General features: G+C 30.6%; 1 protein-coding gene across 1 annotated transcript in view; it reads right to left on the reverse strand.

The window, feature by feature from the left end:
• LOC107450847 (tetratricopeptide repeat protein 39B-like) overlaps window positions 1-26,229 on the reverse strand; it is a 101,431-nt gene that overhangs the window by 34,731 nt on the left and 40,471 nt on the right. The window contains exons 2-4 of the mRNA XM_087160309.1: window positions 12,034-12,071; window positions 6,556-6,669; window positions 1,993-2,068 (exon numbers count right to left, since the gene is read on the reverse strand). Coding sequence (XP_087016435.1) covers window positions 1,993-2,068; window positions 6,556-6,669; window positions 12,034-12,071 — 228 coding nt within the window. The remainder of the gene's footprint in view (window positions 1-1,992; window positions 2,069-6,555; window positions 6,670-12,033; window positions 12,072-26,229) is intronic.

Raw genomic sequence — 26,229 nt, forward strand, 5'->3', positions numbered from 1 at the left:
TTTCTTAAAACTTTTATCCATAATTATAAAAAGAAAACAACTATGATAAATAATATTGTAATAATTAATGTTATAATAAAAAAATTATTGCTATAATATAACAATTAATTCAATAATATAATTCATTTTATGATATTATAATTAATGTTATATTATTATAATTAATGTTATATTATAATAATAAATATCGCAATAATTCTTAGATTTTTGATCAACATGATAAGGCTCTTAAATAATGTCAGATTGGTCAGATGTTAAAATTTTAACTTTTTACGACTAAAGAACGGAGAGTTAATAAGATTCGTAAAATCTTAGTAATGAGTATCGGTTTTGCATACAAAACACAAATGGAGAAAAGGTAAAAAAAATAACGAAACTGATTGACAATTTCACAAACCGGGATTGTTTCTAATGTTGTATTGATAAATTATTGATGACAAAATAGTGTTTTCTTTAGCGTGCAAAGATTATTCACGATACTAAAAACTATTAGCTAATTTTAATGCGCATTACTTTCGCTTAAATTGGCTAAATTCTGTTCATATTCTGTATTTCCATGATTTACTGCTCTTGTTATGTTTAATCTCTTCCTGAAGTCAGGTAAGGTTCAAAAGAATGTTGACTTACAGAACGTCAATGACCAGGAATGGATTTGAATAAATTTTCTCCTTAGCTTCCTAGAATGTGTTAAGAAGCCTCTATCGTGACCTTTTTGCAAATGTCGAAGATTTGTCCACCATTTTTGAAAATGTGGTGTGGCCACTAACCAACATTTAATGTGGCTACTAACTAGCCGTAAGAGGGCAGATCTGTCACACCTCGGCTTTCTGCCCAAATGCAAGTGATGGACTGGGGAACTAATCACTCAGCCTTGAGTTGCACTCTTTTTTTCTTAAAGAATAATTCTTGATAGGTTTGAAGAATAAATTCGTTGGCCGCTGCCCTCCTGTGTAAGTTTGTCCACGATCTCGTTGCCATAAAGAACCACAACAGACGGTATCCACTGAAAATATACAACCCGTTGCTGAGAAATAATCTGTAATTTCTGTAACATAGCTGTACCGACTCTAATGCCAACAAGAATCCAATAATAAGATGTTGCAGGCAACAGCTGTTTAGTAAGATCCATAGTTCATCAAAATTCCTTTCAATCAGTATGGGCTTATCATCTACATTTGCTAAAAGTTCATTTCTGAAGACAGAACAGTGATCTGGGTTGCATTTACAGAGAGTAAATTTTCTCCATGGGATGTCTGATGTCACTAGTTCTTCAGTGGCGTCTTTGTAATGACATGTTTTTGAATGCGATTTACTGATTTATCTAAGTACGTATACGAATTAGAACCTGATTATTTCACCGATATATATGGGCAAATAGGCTTCTTCTACATAGCATGTATCTTTTCTAATAAAATAAATTAATATGAATCGAAGCTTAGTGAGTTATACATACTATTGCTGCACGTTTTATAATTTCATTAATTTAGTGATCGAAAAGGTAACGTAATTCATCAGGCCTGATAGCAGTGGCTTTACCCGTCATTACCATGTAACACAGGCTGATCCAAAAGCACCGTCCTATTTTTAAAATCTTTGTCCCAAAAAAATTATAAGCATTAGGAGTGGTAAATTAATTTTTCCGTGAGGAAAAAACAGGAACATCTAACAGATGTAGGAAGCCTGGATAAAAATTATCATAACCGGTTTGAGCATGGATAAAGCTTAAAGGTGTTCCTAATATTCTCCTTTCATTTTCAAACTGCTTTCTCCAGGACTTAAACAAGTTTTGACAATTTTAATCGCGTCTTTTTCCTCAATATTTCAACAGATTTAGAAACCGTTTTCCGTTTGAATATTATTTTGGGGACCTTCAATCATTTTTACAAGGAACTTAATGTGTATTAAAGGCAGCTGTTATGCAACACCATGTGTTTTCTAATTATGCCATCGTAATGAATCAGAGGACAAAAATAGAAAGAAAAAGTTACATACCGGATCAAATGATAATATAGACTGTATAAAACACACTGTTCCTTTTCCAAGAGCATGATATGAACTGCAGTGTGCCCTAGATAGATAAAAAAGAACTCATTACTTTTTTTAAAAAAATTTAAGTAAATTATATAAAAAGAAACTATTCTATTTATTTATTTAAGTTCAAATAGTTCATTATGCATCTATCTTATTATGTTGAACACTAGTGCGTAGGTACAAAGTTGATTGCCTGTTGAAAAAACCATGAATATTTTAGTGCTGGCAAAAAGGAAATGAAAACTCCAATATCAAGTTATTGAGCAGTCATGAGCATGAAAAATAAAAACAAAAAAAATCTTAATTAAATACCTCAACTAAATAACATTATCTACACTGTAAAAACTTTGGTGTAATCTCTTCGAATATGAAGTTGAAAATCCTAAAAGATTGTGTAAAAGAACTCTTTATGTTAAGTTCAACACCTAATCGAGCATTCATATACAATTTAAAGAGTGTAATTTAAGTTTAAGTATCTAAAGTGGAAAACAACTTACGCTAATTTTCTAATTATGCGCGCAATCACACCATGCTTAAATTATTTTCGCTTTCGAAAACACCTATGTTAGAGCTCTTTGGATATCGCCAGTAAATTGGATATCCGCACAATGTCTATTGAAAAAAATTTAAAACATAAATGTATGCCGGTAAAAATATGTATGTATGCTTTCAGTGGTGTCTTGGGATATTCATCCACTTTTAGATGCACCTGGATAATTTTTTTTTTTAATTTTTTTCCGCACATGCGCTGTATAAAGCAACTACTTCAATTACTCTTATCTGGCGCAGTTTTTATTATTTTTTTTTAATTTTAAAGCAATAATTTCGTTATCAGTTTAAAATTGATTCAAACGCTTTGTTTAATTTTTTTTTAAATATTTAAGCTATAGCAAAAGTGGCACTAGACCTAGTATATATTTCGGACATTTACCAAAGGTCTAGTCATACTAGGTCTGGTTAAGTGCCATTGCCCGGTATACCCTACACTGATGTTTTTTTAAGGTTCAGTGCCACTGCCCGGTATACCCTACACTGATGTTTTTTAAGGTCAAGTGCCACTGCCCAGCATAAATTTGCCCGGTATACCCAACACTGATGTTTTTTAAGGTCAAGTGCCACTGCCCGGTATACCCTACACTGATGTTTTTTAAGGTCAAGTGCCACTGTCGGGTATACATTTGCCCGGTATACCCTACACTGATGTTTTTTTAAGGTCAAGTGCCACTGCCCAGTATACATTTGCCCGGTATACCCTACACTGATGTTTTTTAAGGTCAAGTGCCACTGCCCGGTATACCTTACACTGATGTTTTTTAAGGTCAAGTGCCACTGTCGGGTATACATTTGCCCGGTATACCCAACACTGATGTTTTTTTAGGGTCAAGTGCCACTGTCGGGTATGTATTTGCCCGGTATACCCTACACTGATGTTTTTTTAAGGTCAAGAGCCATTGCCCGGTATATATTTGCCCGATACTCCAAACACTGATGTTTGTTCTAATCTATCGTCAGTAAGTATTAAAATATCGAATAAATGTATTTATATCCACGAATAAATTAATATAAAATCGGATGTAATAAATGCTTCGGACATTCATCAAAGCGTCTAATTTGATTGTCAACATTCACCGGTGAAAGTCAACAACCACCGATTTCGGGCATTCACAGTAACATGCACATCATTTACATAATAACCTCATGAGGACGATTATTTCATACTTTGCCTAAATAGCATCCAGCATTTCAAAAAATAAAAGTAATTGGTTTTGTTGGCGATGATCTCGTAAGGCGATAAAGAATCACGCATAGTACAGGTAAGGAAGATATTAACCTCGAAGGAAAAGTGGATGAATACCCCAAGGAACCGCCTTCAGTTGTACGATAGGAATAATAATATTTAAATTTTTCAGTATTTTCGAACAGCATTAAATTATTATATTCCTATCCAAGTTTTGTTATCCCTAGTTTGAATTCTTCTAATTATTCTCTCTGTATTACGCGTATGTTTGATTAGCCAATCTTTTTTCTTTTTTTTTTAGAATTCCAGTATATATGCATCCTAAATTGGTTACCTTATCTTGCCTAGTGAAAATAATTTTACTGACTCTTATGTGTATCTTATATCTTACTGTAATTCTAAATGTTAGTGTTACGGTAAACGAAAAATGGTGGCTCTTCATCAATTAGTGTAAAAAAACACTCTACTGGTGAGATGAAGCCCCAAAAACCAAGAGTTATCTATGGTCTTTCATTTCACCAATCTGGTGTAAAGTATTTGCCACCGTAAAAAAATCGCCAAACTACTGACGCTAGTGAATACTAATTGACTATTGTACTAGGTACTGCAGGTATTCTTGAAAGTAGATACCTTAAATGCTAATATAGGTGTTGTGGTAATAGATATTTATGGCCTGCAGAAATGTAGAATTGCGGAAATGTATTTATACCAAAGGTTTAAATGAAACAATATGGTTCATATTTTTCGAACAGCATTTTAAAAAGAGTATCAGCAGGCATACTGATAGTTGAAGTTAGAATTAAATGCCCAAGTATGCAATGAATCAGTGGTGAAAGCAATCTCGAATTGCGAAGAAATCCGAAGGGAACTGCGAACGGATTTGTGATGGCAACGATCAGGGGTTGGTATCCCCTAATGTCGTATAAAACGCTTATACTTATGTGATATGTGTATGCAATCCCAAAACCGATAAAATAACGTTCACGTTGTCAAAAAAGAACTGAAATAAACTAGAGATATAAATTGGGCAGATATCAAAACTTTTAACTTAACTGTTCATGTAAGCAAGCAAGCTGCATTAATGCTTATTAAATTACGCAAATCACTGAATTGTTAAGAGTGTCTATAGTTAAAATAGTGTACGCAATTAGTATTGAATCGCATACAAATCAAATATATCATAATACCCATAAATTGGATAAAGTGCACTGTTTAAATCAAAGTTTTCACATGATGTACAGTGAGCAAAAAAGAGAAGAAAAAAAACGAATCAACCTGAATAACTTTTAATTTCATGATCAGATTTTCACGTAACTTTTAATACTGAATAATCACTTTTAATAATCCCTGAAACGAAAAAAAATATGATTTCAGACCCCCAAAGTATAGAGGGAGCTCCGATCTTGGAAATATGGTCCCAATAGTTTGGTCAGGAGTTTGAACCCCTTAATGTTAAATTTTACTTTTGTGTGCTGCACCATATCTCGGAAATTAGTTAAGTAAATTTAAAAAATTTTGCACACAACTCTAAGACTCATTTATCCAAAGATAATTCCGTGCAAAATATATCTTTTGATAATTATTAATTATTTATTAGTGTTTTATTTATTATTGTTTTATTTACTAATAGTCGAAAAAACTTAGACATACTCATTTTTACATTATTAAAAAGAATGTATTTTTAGGATGTAATTTCAGAATGCAAAATACAAAATTGAACCACATCTGTCGAATAATTCCAGAAAAAATGAATTCTAAAGGTGTTATATCGATTCTCCGAATTCGTTTGATTTCTTCGAAACTATTCTTTGCAATACGATATAAACTGAGAATATAGCCTAGGGATCAGCGAGCGCAGTGATCAGGGGGGCAAAGCTCCCTATTAATATTTATTTACAATTATGAAATATTATTCTTAATATTATTTAAAAAAATTATTTTTTCTTGATACATATCTGTTTAGTATATTTAAGCATTTATGGCAAACATTAAAAATATATTTGATGTAATTTTTTTAATATGTGAATTCTAAATAAATCTCTATATTAAGACTACTAAAGATGATTTTTAGATATAATTTTAACGGTTTAAAGATTATCTTTTCGTATCTACCATATTTAATTAACATATATTTTTAAGAAATGGAAAATGAAATTAAAAATATTTTCAGAGATGAAATTTAAAAAGACTAAACGTATTAGAGATCACAAAATAATATTTGAACGAGAGCAAGCATAACGCAAAGAAAACCTTTCTATGTAGGTGAAATTGATAACATCAAAATCTAAGTGAGTGATTATCCGAAGGCAATAAAAAATATTTGAAAGATGATTATAAGAAATAAATTCTGATATTTTTGATCCAACTTTCCTTAATAACGGTTTGTTAGAATTCAATTTCAAAACATATTTTTTTCTTTGTAATTTAATTATTTGCAAATATTAATATTTTCAATATCATATTATTAACAACATTATTATTAGAAATATAATAGTGATTTGCAAATCCTAATACATGGATTGTTTTCCCTTCCTGTTTGATAAGGATTCTAAAAGTAGTGTAATAAAGGGTACAGTTAACGTAGCACATTGTATATAACTAACTATTTCATGAATTTTAATTATCATTTTAAAACATAATCTTCAAAAAATTAATAAAACAAAATTGCAGATTCATTCGACTTTATATACATATTTTTTGAGCTAGCAAGCATAAAAATTTAACGACATCGTAAATTTGCAATTCCACCTTTTTTACTTATTTATTTAGTCAACCAACATACATACCACGGTTCCATCAGATCAAGTGCTTCTTTAAATTTGTTATTCATAAACAGGTCTAAGGTTTGTAGAGTTTCTTCAATACTTTCTCGTACAGACGGTTTTTCTTCCGACGCTTCACTGAAAAGTAAAAATATTTTTTAGACAAAAAGAAAAACTTTATTTTCAAATATATTTGACACAAAATTAAGTATTAAAAGAAAAAATTACAAAAAATTACAATTGATAAGGAAAAATTACAATGAAATACTCGATTTCTTAACAATAAATATTAGTGAACATCTCCATTGTATGTTTATAAACATACTTGGCTATAAAAATTATGCGTAACAGTTATTTTATATATGTAGTGTTAGTTTAGTTCATCCCAGTTTTCTGGTAAAGAAAAAAATAATCCCGTTTTAAAGAAGAAGAAAAATTTAGTACATACATACTTCAAGTTACTTGCTCACAAAGTAAAAGCGAAACATAATTGATATTTTCGAACATATTATAGACGTAATTTACAATATTATTCTCCCACAATATGAAATTGGACTAACATTGAGGATTTAAACTGAGTTATTTGTTGTTTTTTTTATCCATATTATAATTTAAAATAATAAATTATATCTTAACACATTTTGCAATGAATTATTTTACCTAGCTTCATCTTCCATTCTTTTCTTGGTGATCTAAGTATAGTTTCACGTAGACATGAAAATTTAAATTTTCAGTTAGTAGCCAGTGGCGGGTAGGCTCTTGTAATTTAGAAGCCATTTTTTGTCAAACCTATTGAGTCGGTGACTAATATCGATAGGTCCTTTTCATTTAATAGTCGGTTTTTGCGACTATTAAAGAATAGACTTATATTTCTTGCTTGGATGAAATTAGTTTTTTTTTTTAAAATTCGTATTAGAAATAATGTACGTCTATAAAAAGTTAATTTAACAATAGAAATAATAAATAAATATGTGAAAAATTTTATTTAGAAATGCTGACTTTAAAGAACTTTATTTAAAAATATTTGGGGAGGTCAAAATACAATTAATGTACACATTACAACTTTGAAATATGTGAATTGCTAAGGAACTCTCCTTCCCCATGAATCCTTTGATGAATTTTGAAGGATCGAAATTTTGAATAGAGACATTGGACATCTTAATGAAAATTCTGTTACCTAGAGTCTCTTTCTGTATCAGGGGACTGTCCAGGCATTTTGTGAAAGGTCCTGTTTTTGTGAAAATGTGAAAAAACTATTCATAATTTGTGATTATAAAATAAGCGTTAAGTCACATTCTTTCAACCCGGGTCCTGATTTTGTGAATTTGTGCAAATAGGATCCTGTTAATGCAAAAATAGCTAAAAACGTTTTCAAGAAGTTTTTAAACTGTAAATAGATACAAGATTCTGCCCAACAAAACTGCTACTAAATTAGAGACGCATCATACAAATATTTGGTATTTAGCCTATACTGCTCAACACAGAATATTCATTTCGGACGAATAATAGAAACAAAATCACTCACATTTTTAATAATTTCAATTGACATATTTTAAATAACATATCTTAGTAATGTATCACTTTTACTGTGTTACACATTAAGTAAACTTAAACAATTCTTAAATTTATAATATTTAATTTAAAAAACTGCCAGAAATTAATTTTTATTTACATAATATTCTATTAATTAATTTCATGAATAAATATAGATTGATCAATTATTTATTCACAAAAAAATTTATGGTTTAATATTTATAAGAATGCGCCTACGATGCTTGTAAAAGCAGAAATATTTTCTTAGAATACTACATTTGGAATTTAAACTTAGGGAAACTTAGTTTGTCTGGAACCGTTTTTCTCCCCCCTCCCCGGAAGGGTTTATTCGATTTACAAAACAATAATGAAGATAAACAAATCCGTGAAGAATCCGATTAAAAGCTTTATTATTTTGTGAAGCGTCCGTTTTTATGAAAATATATTTTGTGAAGAGTCCGTTTTTATGAAAATATATTTTGTGAAGGGTCCATCTTTCTGAAAATATATTTTGTGAAGGGTCCGTTACGGACCAAACAGACCCCTGTATATTGATGTACTTTGACCATTAAGCGATTTTTATAAGAAAAAATCCATTTGTTAATTTAAGTAGCTACTTTTCCTTTTATTTATTTATTTTTTAAAATTTTTTTTACTCTACGCAAGGCCGGTGGCGAGTAGTTATTTTCATTTCTAGTTTCACTGCCAACCTTTTTCCCCTTTATTCAGAAATTATTTAATAAATGTTTTAAAAATACAATCAGCAATCCATAAGAATTTTTACTTATGTTTACTATTCCTAAACAATTTCATTTTTTCTTGTTATGCACTTTTAGAATTTAATTTGCAAAATTACGGTAAAATGAACAGCAGCAGTCTGTTTATTTAAACAACCGTAAGGTTTACGGTAGTTTTAAAACTGTTTGCATCTGGTGTGGTTAAAAAAACTTTAATACAAATCTATACGGTTTCAAAACCGCAGAAATAAAATTTAACTGAACTTAGAAGTTTTATGTCAGGTTTCTCGTTTGGTTATAGACATTGAAGTTGTGCGATGGAGTGAGACATGTAAGTTGTGTTTTGCCTGATGAACTGTGGAATGTGGCTTTTGCTTAGTTAATTTATTTGGCAGTATACTCTGTAGTAGAGATGGAAACTATTCTGTACTAGACTTTCTTATGTTAAGCACCTCTGTGAGGTTGCTGTATATACGTCAGAGTTTCGACGTCCAATTGTCCAGGATCACTAATTGAAGAGTGCAAGACACTGAAACTCATGTGTTGAAGAAACGGAAAATTATTATATAAGCGATGGGATTCGGACCCCAGTTCAGCCGGTCATGAGATTGGTAAAATACTCTTCTCGGCTATAGTGCGTACCCACTTGCATGGATCTAAGTGGATTCATAAAGTGGGCCTAATTGGCGCAGATAAAATTCTGGTCCTTATACTATTATAGGGGGAAATACTCAACAAGCGATTTTTTTTTACACTTAACAGTTTGAATAACATATTTATTAAGGTTAGTTGATTGTTTTGGTTAAATATGGCTTAATAGCAATAAAATTGTTGTTTTTCCATTTTTCTGAGAAATTTCTAACAGTGTGATTCAACACAAAATAATAGAACCTCATTTAACTATTTTAACCTCATTTACTTTCTTTTTTTTAAATATATTTTTTAACCTTTATTTCTTACACTTTAAAGGGCTATATGTAAGAAATATAACTATTCGATGCAAAAGTATGATCTTGGTTTAAGATTAAGAAGATACAAGAAAATGAAAATCAATTTTTAATTTATACAGTGTCTTTATTTTTATGCCAAAAACTCTTTATCTGCATTTAAGTTACAAGTTAAAAATGCGCCAAAAAAGACGTATTTTTTGGTCATTATTTACAAAACTATGGAATCACTAACTTAAGGAGTTAGGACTTCATAAACTTGAAGAACGGTTTGAACTTAAAAGTGTTTACTTTCGTACTCAAAATGACTTAGTAGTAAAGTTAAGTATTAAGTTAAATAGTAAAAAGTAATAAAGCTAGCAAATAGAACCATAAAAATGAAGTAAAATGATAGAAATGGCACCATAACAACAAAAGTTTAATTTCCGTAAAACTGATGTAGTTATTTTTTTCCTTCTGTAAAGAAAAATTTTTTAGAAGTTGAGCTCAAAATAATACTTGCTTTCTGCGTTGTATTTAAAACCCTTACCTTACTTTAATTCATATTTTAGGTGTTTCATCGAGAAACTCTACAGTGTTCTCATCGAGAAACTCATAGCCATTTTGTTATGTCTAGACACCATTTCAATGACTGTGGAATACGTTATTCAAAAGTTTAAGGGTAGCTTATTTCTAAGTGGGCAATATTAAAAGTCAAACACATTAATAACTTTTAATCAAATGATGTCTTAATTGAGAACTAAGATACAATTTCAATAGTTCGATAGATTAATTTTAAATACTCGAATAAATTTGGGAAAATGATATTTTAAGTTACGATATCAGACTCAAAATCTCACTTTCTCTGAAGAAATATGTTTTTTTTTCAAACTGCGGAGGTGTTGGGCCGGGATAGCCTGGTTGGTAGGGCACTGGGCCCGTGTCAAAGAGGTCGTGGGCTCGATCCCCGCTGGCTGAAGACTCCCATCGTAGTAAATGCTGACTGATATGCGTTAAATCTGTCGAGTCACAAAGTCCTTTATGTTCCCATAACAACTCATACCTCTGGAGGTACTGATCCAGGAGTTTCTTTGTCTTCTGATATTGTTCAAAATTACAAATCTACAGAATTGAACATTAGTAGTCATAAACTCAAAATTGGGTCGGCTGTTCAACGACGTTTAAAAAAAAGAAGAATGAAAAAAAGACTGAGGTACCCGCAGTACATAGGCAATATGAAATACATTTTGAGTCAGTATTTTGTATTTTACTTGAACTATTTAAACCACTTAAGATAATATTAAAATCTTAAGCATAATTTTAAAACTCCCTTATCAAAAAATAATTTCAATGTCAAAAATAATTCATTATATTTTTTTTTTTTTTTTTATTATTTCAGTAACTCGAAAAATCTTTGAATCATAACGTATTAAATTTTTTATAGTGTTTATTTCTGATTCATAATATTCAAAATTAGAACAGAAATGGTTGAATAGTTCTTAGGAAATGAAAATTTTAAAAAAATATATGACTTAGTTGAATTTTCATTAGTCAGAAATTATTCGGTCGATTTCGCACTCATTTTTCATTTCGTGATTCAAAATTCTGTAATTTTGAAATTAATTAAAAATGTGTGCCTTAGAAGTAAAAAAGGTTTTGAACATTATTAAATCAAAAAATATATAAAATAATAAATAATTTTTAAACATTTCATTTTACATTAAACATTGTATAACGTTTATAGATGTTATAAAAATTTCAGATAAACAAGTTTTACAATTAGGTCCAAAAATTTTGAAACCTCTTAATTTGCTTAAGAACTGTGGCAAAATATTCAAAAAGTGTAATTAGAATTAAAAGGTGAAGCTTTCAACCACCGTCATGCCTAAAATGTTGGGAAAGGGACCATATTTTCAAGATTACGACTATTTTCCCATATTTTGCTGGTCAAGAATTCTAGCGAGTAAGTATATCGAAAAATATTTATTTAATCAGAGGAAGAATTATTTTTATGATTTATTTAATAACTTAAAATACTTTCGGCGAGAAAAATTTAAACATAATTATGGTTATACCTTGGAACATGAAGATTGCATCTTAGCATGTGAAAATCCAATCATTAGATAAAAAGTTATTAAGGAGTTCCGTTTTTAATTTTGTGCACTGTACACTCATAATTGAGTGTTTTGCAATGAATAATATAATAATAGAAATTTGTGATTATAAATTGATGCTTAACACGCAATTATTTTCTTCTTATATCTTATTTAAGCAAAGGAAATAGAAATATAAAAATGAATGCTTACATTTCTGTTGAATCATTTTCCCACACATCATCGAATAACTAAAAAAGAAAAAAAAGGAATAAAGTCAAATAATAAGTCTATTTACACTATTATAACTAATATGTATTTACAGGTCAATACACAAGCAACATTTTAATTTATATACAAAAATTCAAAAAAAGATGAAATAAAATAAAGTAATTAAACTCACATAAATAAAATAATTTTTTAAAATATGAATTATGTGTGTAAGAAAAAGCAAAAAAATTGACTCGATGCTCTTTTCAATCATAGTCAAAAGATTTAGACAATATACGTTTGAATTTCACTTTACGCAAACAACGTTTTTCATTAATATGATGCATTTTTACCTTAATTATTCATTCCTTATACTCATAAATTAAGTATCTTCACTGTAAAAAGAAAGGACTCAGCACTAAAATTGAGTAAAAATGTGTCAAAATAGCTCTAAATGAAACAATACTAAAATTGTGTATTCAAAATTGAAACAGCATATTCTCATTTTTGGCTAAAATTTATAGTCTCAAAAGTGATATGATAAAATGTGTGTGAGAGAAATCATCCTACTACAAACCTGGAGATCCTTGGTTCGTATCCTGTCCCAACCAACGAACATCTCTCTTACACATTTCTTTGTCTTGTCACTCTTGAGGCTATGCATTTTGTTCAAAAATGAATATATGCTGTTTCAATTGGGTACTTGCACTTCAAGAGGAGGAAAATCATGGATACCAACACATGTGACCTATGACGTCAACGCCAGCGTCATCGCTTATAAGCAAAATAGCTAAGTTTCTCCACATAAGTTAGAATGTTGATTAACGTGAAGTTAATTAAATTCAGCACCGTATCGCTCATAGAATTTTTTCAAATATAATTATTTCTCGTCTACGTCTTTCACTTAATATAGATTTATTATTTGCTTACCTATTTTATTGTAACCATGATATATTTTTGCTTTGCGTACCTGGCAACTTCGATGCATAATTAGTTGCCAGTCTTCATGTTAAGAGTTACCATGTTAACAGTTGCTAGTCATGTTAAAGTTGCCAGTCTACATGCCAGTCTTCATGTTAAGAGAGAAATATATATAGTGAAAGAATTGAAATCTTGGTAAAGTAATCTTTGTGAAAGAATATAAAATGTGTCACTTAGGAGAATTGATACTTGATAGGCTTGGCTTACTCGAAATAGAATGAAAAGACCAGTTGCTAACGTAAACAATTACCCCGTTTCAACAACCAATCAGGATTGAGATACCCACACTACGTCACTTGCAGGTATCCCATTTTGAATACACGAGGTTTTTAAATTCTACCATTATTTGTTTCGTAGCTATTTTAACGCATTTTTGATCAGTCTCAGAAAACGCTTTTTAACAAAGTGATCATTTAAAATATCATTCAAGAATCATTCAAAAGAATTTTGAACAACAAATTTATTAATTTACAAATTTATTATTTACAAGTCGAAATCTGTGTTTAAAAAATTATTTGGTTACATAAATTACATACTTATATAAAAATTCATGAATTCATTTTTTAACGGAATTGTTGTCTTTGAAAGATCAATTTTAGAAAATAAGACTAAACTTGCAATATTTTGAAGGATCAGTTTCTTGTTAATTTATAAAAAACCAGCTCAGTTTTTTGATTAACAAGCCAAAATCAATTTGAATAATCTGTATGCTTACATCAACTACTAGCTTCGAGTAAAGTAATAACAACATGGGTTCATATTTTTACTCAATTGCTGTTTTTGAAAGATCAGTTTTCGAAAACATATCTAAATTTCTTATTTTTTGAAGGATCAATTTTCATATGATTTTTCAGAAAGCAGTTGCATCTTATTATTAACAAGTCAAAATTACCTGCAAAGAACTATCTGTTTACACAGCTACAGACTTGTAAAACTAGTAACATTATTTGCTCATACTTTGAACACAATTGCTATTTTTGAAAGCTATTTCGATTGCTATTTTTGAGAAACAAAATTAAATTTATTATTTTTCGGAAGATCAATATCTTTGTAATTTACAAAAATCCAGTTGCCTTTTATTAACAAGTCAAAACAATGCGTAAGCAAATTATTTCATTGCAGAAATTATATAATTACTAGCTGTACCCTGCGTGCGTTGCAAAGCTTTCAGTTTGAATTTAAATTTTATATTTAAGTGTGTAAATGAGATTTGTGATTATGATTTGAATAGAGAATTTTATTTAATGGTGAAAAAACCAGTGATAGTCTCAACAGTTAATTCTCTAGGATATCGTTAGTGCATTTTCAAACAGACATGTATGGTGATGCACACCGACCATGAAACATATTTTGGATGATGACCTGAAATAATTCTGGATCAATGGCGTCATGAATATTTCTGCTGATATGAGCTGACCAATTTGTCCTGGTGTGAGTTTTTCAATAAGCCAAATCATGTGGCAATTCTCTTTTTCTACCGTTCAATCAAACACCGTGTCTCTCTAAAAACATGACTTTTCGCAATAAAACCAAGTTTAGAGCTTAATATTTGTTTTAACTCACGTGTGATAATGCATCATGAAGATCCGATGATGTTTGCCTAAGTTACTAAAGCTCTTTAATTTTAGCTCAAGCAGGATTGCATGTGAATGTAATAAATAACTCTAGCTGTCCATATGCGCACCGATACTTGTAGCAGCACCGAATGAAGTCATTTGGAAACACGAATGTACTGACCTATATTCGCCAAAAAAAGTTTCTATTGATTTGCTTGACCCGATAACAACGTTGATAATGGCTCGGCTGACGACGTTAAATCTGGTAGTTACACTTTGCCTCCAGAACAGCAAATTCCAGCTGTTTCATTCTTAAATTTGAGAGCACTACAAAACATACATAATTGATCCATTTTTTCGATGATGACGCTTGGGTGAAAGACTATAGTTGGTTGTCGGATCATAGTGAAATGCACTGATATTCAAATCAGAGTATTGGCAGCGTCTGAATAGCGAAGTGCGTTCTTGATTGATTTTTATTCTTGCATCCCGTTGCTCTGATGTTTCCGACGAACGGGCTTGATAAGCGTGTAGTTGATTTGTTAACAGTCTTCTTTCCTGTTTCTCAGACGTTTCTAAGGAACGGGCTAAAGCATTGTGTTCTCGATTAGTTTCAAGTCTTTCTTCCCGTTGCTCCGATTTTTCTGAAACACGGTTAGTTCTCTTCTTGCGTGCTTGAGATGTTGATCGACTAAGAGCGATTCGTTTAGGCGGCATATTTTTTCAAATATTCTCTTTCAAACAAAAAGAAATGTAGAAGTTGACAGTGGTCGCAAATTTGCTAATTCGAAAATTCACGTATTTATTTTAAATAATAAAAAAGCAATAAAAATGAAATAAATTAAATAAGAAATATAATAATGATAAAATTTAAAACAAAAATCTATTTTTGGTAAAAATATACTTGTGGGTGCCCCTTGACGAAATTGGTAACTTATGTTTATCACCATTCCTGTTTGCGCGGAACACCGCGGTAATAGGAATGGCTGCCAAAACATAATGATATTTTAATAATACATTGGAAAATTTCAGCAAGACATCGGCCAAAACTTTATAAAATTGCAATGAACCCAATGTAAGCAAAATTAAAAAACCCAATAAAATGCATTTTGAATCGAAATAAAAATTAATGGAGTAAGCACAGAAAGAAAAGGAAAAAAAAACATCTCACTTATTCATTAAGCTTGAATTTCCTCTGTTTTAGGTGCACAGAATTCTCTAATAGCAGTTAGATACGGTCTAAATTTATCATGAATAGAATCTGTGTTCCTCCATCGCCACATAAATTCGGCGAAATATGAATTGAAAATTGCGTCTGTGGTATCGGAATGGCGGTGACATTTTTTTCTAAAGTCCTTTTTTTTATGACTGCCCACATACCTTCGATCCTATTGATCAGAAGCAAAAGTAACCTAACCAGCCGGTATCCAACATAGAACTAACGGACTTCTGAAATTACATATACCGTTGAACATTTAAAAATAACGCTGAAATTTAAACGAATCAGAATCACGATTGGGATTCAACATCGGCCAGCTTGGAGATCAACCGCTATCACAACTTGGTGAGAATCAAGGGGCACCCTCAAATATAGTCTACTCCTATTTTTTAAATGAAATAATTAAAATGAATGTGAATTCGCAAACTTTGTAATAATAAACAATCTAATAGTTTTCATATGACAACTGTCAGCAATGAAAAATTGCATACTAAATTGAGCTAAAATTGCATACTAAATATAAATAATTATTAAAAGCGTGCAAGATGAATAAAATTTGCTTTTGCCTTGATTTTTATAAAACAGTTTTCACAATACTAAATCCGTGATACGACCAATAATTGGGTATAATATGAAAAAAACACAACTACTTCGATTTAGTAGGAACACCATATGACGCAATGCTAAACGAATGGAATTTAGTTGTTGTTTATTTAGTTATTGTTATTAGTAGTTGTTGTTATTTGCTTTAGTTGTTGTTGTTTATTTAGTTGTATTTAGTTTCAATAGCTTTTCTTTATAATGCAATAAAATCTGGCGAGCAGCTATTTAAACGATCGAACACTTCGCTTGTTTATTTGTGGCTTGAAGTTAGGCTCGCAGAAAATGCCGTTCATGGGTTAAATTTGGTAGGAACAACACAACCTGTGACGTAGGCTATATTATACCCAATTACGAAACTTATTCTCATTGATTTTACGTGCTTGTGCTCACCTGAAATAAAGAATCGAATTATGATTAAATATTAAAGTATATGTAATTTACTTTTCTAAAAGAATAGAGCTATAAGATAGAAAATATCACTGTTGTTATCTTCAAGATATTTGAAAACTGATTCGTGTACAGCAAAATTTAAAACAATGACTAACTTTTAACCAATCAGAAAATTCCATTTCGATTTTCGCTGATACCGCTGGAACGGTTTGTGGCAGAATGTTCTATTGTGAATCTAAACCATTCTCGAATCCTTCTGAAGGTACACAGAAAATTGCATTTAAATCCGTCCAGCCGTTTAGGAGGAGTTCAGTGACATACACACGAACAGACGAAATATATATATAAAGATAGAAAATATAACAACATCATGTTCTCGAAATTTTATTCATTTTCGTTTTTGAAACTCAATTTTTGAAAATATAACAAAAGAAATTTTCCCCATATGCAACTACAATTTTCTTTATCTGATGTTCTCTTCTTGTGAGTGTTTTCAAATCTTAATTGCAACGATATGAGTTTGCTTTTGATATTTGGGCGTGACTCTAATTTGAACGTAACAATAAACATACGTTGGAACGTAAGCAATTAAATGACTTCAGATCTAACAATAAGAAGTGACGATATAAACCTTATTTTAAATAAATGAAAATTGTATTTTCTCAAAATGAGGTGAAAATAAATATTAAGCTATTTTCTATAACAGGAACAAATTTTTATTTTAAAGAAAGTAGAACACACCTGACGCTAAATCTAATTTAAACTAGATTTGTTTAAAACATACTGATAACAAAGCTATATTTACTGCTTCATTATATATCACATACTTTTTAAATTTGCAAATCACATAAAAGTTTAAGCTGTGATACATAATTTTAGAAAATATGTAAGCATTTTCTTTCAATAAGTTTTAAATTAAATTTAAATTTAGAAAAAAAAAACATTTTAACATTTTCTTTTGAAAAAAAAAGGTTCCAATTTTTTTTTCTCATTTTAAAGATCAAACAAACAAGCAATCGTCGAAGTTGGCGAGCGGCAGCAAACAGGGGACTTAACCCCCTAGCATTAATATGGTAAAAATATACTTGAGGGTGCCCCATGGCAAAATTGGCGACTTGTGCTTGGCTGCATTCCTGTTTGCGCGGAACACCGTAATAACAGGAATGGCGGCCAAAACATAATGATATTTCAATAAAACATTGGAGAATTTCAACGAAGCATCGGCCAAAACGTTATAAAATTGCAATGAACCTAATATAAGCAAAATTAATAAAACCAATAAAATGCAAATCACAGTAGTAATGACACAATGTAGTCATTTTTAGAACCAGTAACAAATGTAACCTTACCAGCCGGTATCCAACGTAGAACTAACGAACCTCTGAAATCACATGTACCGTTGAACATTTAAAAATAACGGTATAATCTAAACAAATCAGAATCACGATTGGGTTTCAACATCGCCCAGCTTGGCAATCATCCACCATCACAACTTGACGAGAATCAAGGGACACCCTCACATATAGTCTACCCCATTAATTTGTTAATATTATCTTGCATTTCATTTTCCTCTTCCATGCTCTTCTTCATCCATACAGTTCCTCTTCAACGTAGATTATGATCAGTTTGAAAAACTTACATAGAATATCTTCTAGTCTTTATTCTATTAATATTTCTTATCATCTATTCATATTTAATAATAACAATATTATCAGCAGTACTACAGCCTAATACAAAGAGAGCTGTTAGTTGCCAAATTCCGCCATCTCTCTGGTCCCATGTAAATTTTGGAAAATGTTAGTTTTTGGTGGATTCTGAGTTTTCACGTCGATTGACATATGCCAGTCTTATCTAACTATAATTATGTACACAAGCCATCGATGATAATGTTACGAGCTAAATATTACACACCAGCATTACTTTTGATAACTTGAAATTATTTGAAACTTCGGATAAAGAAAAAACGCACATTTTAATCCGTCCTTCCTTCATTTTTGTAAATGAAGTATTACATAGGTAAAGATCATAGAAAAGTAGCATTTTCTTTAATAATTAAATCAGCTTCCTTAGGAAACCCTTAACTCAACTTTTACACCCAACTCCAAATCAATTTTTTATGAACACATAATTTTTACTTTAACCGGGTTTTTTTCCCTTCGTAATATATAAATATCATATCAAGAATCCATCTGAGTAGAGAATACTGGGTAATGGTTCAGGCATTGATGCCGAAAGTATGAAATATTGACATTTCCTAAATTGCCGGTTTTTCGTTTGAAATTAAACAGAAAGCTAAAGCAATGTGAAAGACATTTAATCACTTTGCTAGTCGATTTTTGGCATTGTACACAATACCAGTCCTCCAACTTTGTTGGTAATATACCTTATTCTTTATTCATAACCTTAAATAATTTTTTATTGAAATTTATTTTAAAACTACCCAGATATTTTCCTGAGCAACTCAAAATAATATTTTCAATCACGTAAGTGGGTCAATTACTGAGCCAGGCCGTAACGAATTCCAAGGACATTCTTCTTCAAGAGAAAGTAGACCGCGGGCAAAGATGAGGCCCAAGAGGCCATACACACTTCTTTGCGCAACACGAGTTTTACAATCGGAAGTTTGTTTTCTTTTTACATAACTATTAGTTATTTGAAGAAAAAAAAGAAAACGTGAGTAATACATATGAGTTTGAAAACTGAAAACTAGAAGAAAAAACGAAATCAATTACAACACGTGGTAACATAATTACTTCAGTCGTTTTAAATTTTAGTTTCTTTTTTTTCCTTTTAATTCTAATGCAGCAAGGCGAGAATAACAAAAACATAAACAAAATTCATTCGCCAAAAAAAAGAATCGCAAAAAAGGACTAATAACAAGCAGATTACAAACAAACAAAACAGAACAATAAAAGACTGTATGAAAGACTGTTAAACTAAACAAAAGTTTCCTAGCCCCCCAATAGCGATAGAATCTTTCTAGTGAGATGGGTACCTCTAAAGAAATCTCTCTGCAAAAGAGGATATAGAGGCAATCGTGCATGGTCGTCATTCGAAAACTTCTTCAAAAGAGGTTTGTTTAATGTTACGTCTTTTTTTTTTTTTTTTTTTTTGCTAATTTATCTGGGATATTATTTTTTGGAATTTCGTTGTGGGACGGAATATGTTGCTAGGCAACTGATTTTATTTTAATTTTATATTAATTTTATTTTATATATATTGTTGAAAAGCCAACCCAATTTTGAGTTTACGACTACCAATGTTCAACTCCGTAGCCTTGTAATTTTGGACCCAATCCAGAAGGCATGGGGAAAAGATCACTTACTACTGGATCAAGTATTACTACCGGATCAAGTAGACTACTGGATCGAGTAATGGGAGAAATTTGCATTCGTGAAGGACTTTTTTGATGAAACTAACCCGCATTTGCGTTACATGGAGATGAAAACTACGAAAACCTCCGGTAAAGGAATTCTTAGCCATGATGGATAAGCATTTATCACTTAGGATATTTTTCGTCTGCATTCTTCGGCGCAAGCAGAATACAGAATTCGATTCTCAGCCATTGCTGGTATTCGAACTCGGTTCACCTAACTGGGAGGCGAGTGCTCTATTCCCTGAGCCACCATGACTCAGACAACTGATTTGGGATTTTTGTGAAGGTTAAATACAGTACGGACTGACGCAGCTTTACTGAGGCAAAAACAGGAGATTGGCTGCAATTAGTGATAGCCTGGATCAGTACAGGATCACAGAAAACTGAATATTAGTTAATTCTATCATTTGTAATCACACTTTACATTAAAATTTCCATTTAAGGAAAAATACTGTAATATAATAAATAAACTAAATATCGAAAAAAACTTCTTTTTTAAGCAGATTAAGAAGAAGATAATAATTTTATTTTTGTCTGACCTAAAACGAAAAACGCATACTGAGCATCAATTTTGAGAGACGTGGGGGTGAAAAATTGTCGGTGGGCGATAGGAGATAAATATCAAAAGTGGTCCATTTTCTGTATTAGATCCGGCAAAAACAAATCTCCTTTTTTAACCACCTTAAAAAATGTAGTTTTTTTTAAAAAAAATTAGATTGTGTCATAAAACAATCGACATTTTGATTTCAGAATTCCACCCTCACAAACATTATGTAGAGTTTAAAAAAATGCAGTTTAACTATATTATTTTTAATGGTAAAACTGTATATATATATATATATAAATATATATATATATATATATATATATATATATATATATATATATATATATATATATATATATATATATATATATATATATATATATATATATATATATATATATATATATATATATATATATATATATATATATATATAGGCTTAATGAGTAAATTTAATTTAATTTTATAATACGAAAAATAATAGGCTGTAAAAAAAACACTACAAAATGAAATTGTTGGCAAATCTCAACTCCCCGTTTAATTTTCGATCCCAGTTAAAAAAAAAACATTTATTGCAATTTTAGAGTCAAAAACTAATTTCCTTTTCAACAAAAAAAGGGGGGAAATTAAACAAAAAATAGATATTAAAAATATTTATAATGCTTTTTGAATGAATGTATTTTTTTTCATGTCATGTGTTTTTTGTTCTCAAAAACGTAGACAAGTCAAAGATCTATAATTTTTTGTAACAAAATATTGAAAATAACTTTTTTTTATAGTTTATTTATTTGAAAGCTTTACTTAGGTCATTCCTTATTAATAATTCTCACATATAACACAAAAATTCAAAATAATAGAAATTTATGGTACCTTTCACTTCCAGAAAAATTGATTCAGCATAAAACCATTATATCATACCTGCCAACTTTTAATCCCTTCCATTAGCATTTTTCCCAGTGGCATTAAAATGAAATTAAAACTTCAATTTTAAGCAAACAAATACGTTGCATTTGAAAAAACTTAAATTGACAACCATAATAGTAACGCATATTAATATGTGTGCTTAATTTTTGTAAGAATAGTGGTGATCAAAATCATTTAAATATTAAGTTTATAAAAGAAAAAATAGTATATATTTACTACCACTTTAAATATGAAAATAAAATCTTCCGGAAAATCCGGAAGAGTTGGCAGGTATGTTATATGGGTAATTTTAACCATAATACGGTGCAAATTTGCAGCAAACCTGGTTAGACATTCAATTTAGCAGTGCTTCGTTCAAGTTAAATCACTTTTTCATGTAATCACGTTTTAAAAGTATTAATTTTTCTATATTTTATAACCGTAGTTAAACAGTCGACCCAATTTTGGGTTTACGACTACTAATGTTCAACTTCGTAGCCTTGCTATTTTAAACCAAATCCAGAAGACAAGGGAAGTCTCCTGGATCAAATATTGCGAGAAATTTGCTTTCGTGGTGGACTTTCTTATGGAACTAACCCTCATTTTCGTTACATAGAGAGGAAAACCACGACCACGGTTTTCCTGACTGCAGGAGGACTGTAACGCGTCAACTGTCTGCCACTGAAGATATTTTACGGCAGCACTGTGGTTGGTGAGAGCCGGGTGCGGAAATCGTATCAACCAGCAATCGCTGGGATTCGAACCCAGTTTACATCATTGGAAGGCGAACGCTCTTGCACTATAATACGATTCATCTTGGCAACGTATTGTGGTTTAGAAAATTTGATCGATATTATATGAAGATCAAAAGGGAGGAACGCCATTGATTGCATTTTAAGGATGACTAAGTATTGATAAATCAGTAAATGTGGAAAATCAGTTTGATGACCTGCATAAATGACACCCTCCGAAAAAAGAAATTGGCTTCTTTATCTCTTAAGCCCTTAAGGCTGCTTAAAGGCGCGAAAAACAATATTAATAAGTCATCAGTAAAGATAACACAAGGTTAAATCGTCCCCAAAAGAAAACTCTACGACACTAGTGTCCCCATAAAGGCTGCTAAAGATCAAGATTCACAGCTCTTGAAAAACGTTTTCGAGAAATCTGAGACAACGAGAATTTTATGAACTAAGAAGAGTAGAATGGTGGAATATAATGAAAGAAGATATATACAATACTAGTGAGAATACGATTGATAGGGGAGGAGTTTTGGGAAAAGAAACGGTACTTGTCCAAACTCGATTTTCAAATTTTATTCTTTTTCAACATCAAAAATTATAAGAATTGTTCTGAAAATTTTAGGGGGTGTCAGTAAATATTTGTAACATCGGTGCATGGTTTTGCGATTTCAGTCGTATACTTGCGACCAAAATCTCTCAAAACTTGAAAATAAATTTTTTTATTATTATTATTATCAGAATCAGTTTCTATGGACATAAACCGTTCTTCCCCCTTGATCTTCATGTATGGCTCAATATGATGCTAACGATGTATAAAAGCACAAAAATTTAAATCAAACAGCTTTTTGCTTTTTATTTTTGATTTAATGCAACTCTTTTATATAAATCTTTGTTTAAAAGTTATTATTTATATTATCTAAAACAAACAAAGTGAAATGAATAATTTATGCCATCATATTCAGCCTGATGACCTTTTGTCGAAATGTTTTCAGCCTTTTTTTAATATAGTATCACACAAATTAAGATCAAGGCAAGTTTTCTTATCACACAGTAGATTGACCCATTTTTATAGGTATATTTTTCATACAATCATTACATAATGATTACAAGGTTTTGAAGATTTTTTTTTTACTATGACCGCGCATCGTTCGTATGACCTGCACTTGAAACTGAACAACTCTGGTGAGTCAGGCTAAAGGGTGAAGGTAAGGAAACGTGGATCGTTTGGTTATGTTTGTTTTCATTATCGTTTCGTTTTTAGTTGTTTAACAAGTGACGTAATCGACTGTCATGAATTGAATATCTATTTTGTGCAACATAATGTGGGTCAATAATTATAAATTTGTGACTTTTTTCTTCTTCTTCTTTTGATGTAAAAACTGTTACAATTAAATTTGTTCTTTATGCTTTAATAACGAGTTTAACGTTTTAAATCTATTAGTTAAGTAGGGATAAATTTCGTCATTTAAATAACATCGCTATAGCAGTTTTGCTTTTGTTTAATTTAGAGATTGACAATTTCAGAATTTATGGAGAAAAAAATATTTAAAAATTGCAACGTTTGATTAAATTAAAATTTTTATTATCCAAATTTAATGTTTAAAAACTATTGATAACAGTTAAAAATGTTTAGCAAATGAAAGTGAAAATATGCATTTTCGAAAATCGAATTAAGGAATTGAAAACTTTCAGTGAAACTAGTTTATTACGATAACTTATCATCGTAAGTAAAATCATAGGTAAATCAAAGCTTCTTAAACTTAATTGCAAATTAAGTTCCAATTGGATAAAAACATAGCTCAATTTCGCACCTTATTAAGGTTTTAGCATATTTGCACGGTGTTATGGATCAACGCAGTACCAATTTTTCTGAGAGTGTGTAAACGCCGATAGAAAATTTACTAGAATTTTTCAGTGTTGACGAAATACTAAATTTTAACTTAATTATTATAACATTTTTGATAATTTTACTTTACTTAATTACTTATTTTTACGTAAGAATAATTACTATTTATTTACGCGTTTTAATTTTTCATACAAAGATTCTTCACAGAAATTGTTACAAATCAGATGAAACTTATCAAGAGCTTTCTTTTGCCTGCTTTGTCTTACTTTTACGTTAAATTGTTTCTTTCTTTTTTTCTTTTTCTTTTTTTAAATTTTAATCATAATTAGTTTACAATTCATAGTTAGATTTTAAATTTATGCAGCAGGAAATCTTGTATCGTATTGAGCAATAGAATAATGCAAATTTTTTTGCAACCTTGATAGGGTACCAAATGGTACCCTGTTATCGGTTCAACGTTAACGTAAACGAGCCTCAATTTAATTCCTTATTTCGGTTACAGTGTAACTGCAAAATAAACCATTTTTTTAAAAAAAAAAACATTATTTTTTTATACATTGACATTGTTTACTCTTCGCTGAAATAAATTAATTTACTTTCTAATACTGGCAAAAGTAACATTGTAATATTTTTTAGTTTTAGTATTCATGGTTGTTAAAAGTTCAATGTTTTCTTAAACGATTTAAAAATTCTTTTTTATACCTTTTTTTGTTCTTTTTTATGACTTTCTAATAAATAGATAGCCTACTAATATTTTTAAGTCATAGAATTCGAAATCATTTTTTCAGAAACGCAATTGCAAGGTGGCTTTAATAACGAACGCAGAATTGTAGAAATTTCTACATTGTAGTAGAAAAATAGAACGAATGTAAAAATTGAACAGTAATGTTTAAAAAAGGATGGACACCATTATGTTTAGCGGTGTAACTAAGGACGTTTTGGAGGACTTTTTGATACATTTGTGCACTTTGCAGTTGTTATAGATTTTAAAACATTTTGGAGATCATTTGCATTAGGCAACCAATTGATGTTGACAAATGACTAAAGGACGCACTTTCGAGTTTTAATGAATTACTTAACTTTGCAGGTAGTTTTCAATCACATAAATTATCTAATCAGAACCGTGGTGGCTCAGGAGATAGAGCGTTCGTCTTCCAATGGCGTGAACCGGGTTCGAATCCGTCGGCTGGTCGATACGAATTCCGCACACAGTTCGCACTGACCACTGTGCTGATGTAAAATAACCTCAGTGGTAGATGGATCATGGGTTGGAGTCACCGTCTAACCGTGGAGGGTTTTCGTGATTTTCCTTTCTATGTAACGCAAGTGCGTTTTAGATCCATCAAAAAGTCCTCCACGAAGGAAAATTTCTCCCAATATTTGATCCAAGAGTTCCCTTGTCTTCTGGATTAATTTTAAAGTTACAAGGCTACGGAGTTGAACATTGGTAGACGTAAACTCAAAATTGGGTCGGCTGCTCAACGAGGGTTATAAAATAAAATTATCTAATCATCTTTAACTCACACTGTGTTACAAATAAACAAATATCCGCCGATTTCGGAACTGAATAGCTAACACAGCATCTATGTTTAATATTTTCCGGGTTGAAGACTCGACTTCCGAGCTTGCGAAATTTACTGACACAGTTTCCAAGCATAATATTTTTTATGGCATAAAACGAACAAAGCCATCTTTCTTCTTTGAGAGCATAAAAAAAGGAAGTAAAAACACAGTATTAATCCAGTTTAACATTCACCCGTCCAAAAAAGCGAACATCTTGGAAGGAAAAAGAAAAGACTAAAGAAAAAACTAAGCATCTGACAGCCTCAACATTCGACTGAAACCCATTTAAAACTATCTTGGTTTTATTCTTCTTTTTTCTTTTCCTTTTTACTCTAAAACGAAACAAGGAAGAGAAAATGCGTAACCTTGACATAGAGAATCACTGAACTGATAAGTAACCTACGAATATTTCATTTTATTTCCTTATCTTTTATTTATTTAATTTTCAAATGCAAAATCATCTCACGCGTTAAAA

Source organism: Parasteatoda tepidariorum, chromosome 1 (genome assembly GCF_982258835.1).
Source record: "Parasteatoda tepidariorum strain Cologne lab strain chromosome 1, Ptep-v5.0, whole genome shotgun sequence".
Classification (NCBI taxonomy): domain Eukaryota; kingdom Metazoa; phylum Arthropoda; class Arachnida; order Araneae; family Theridiidae; genus Parasteatoda; species Parasteatoda tepidariorum.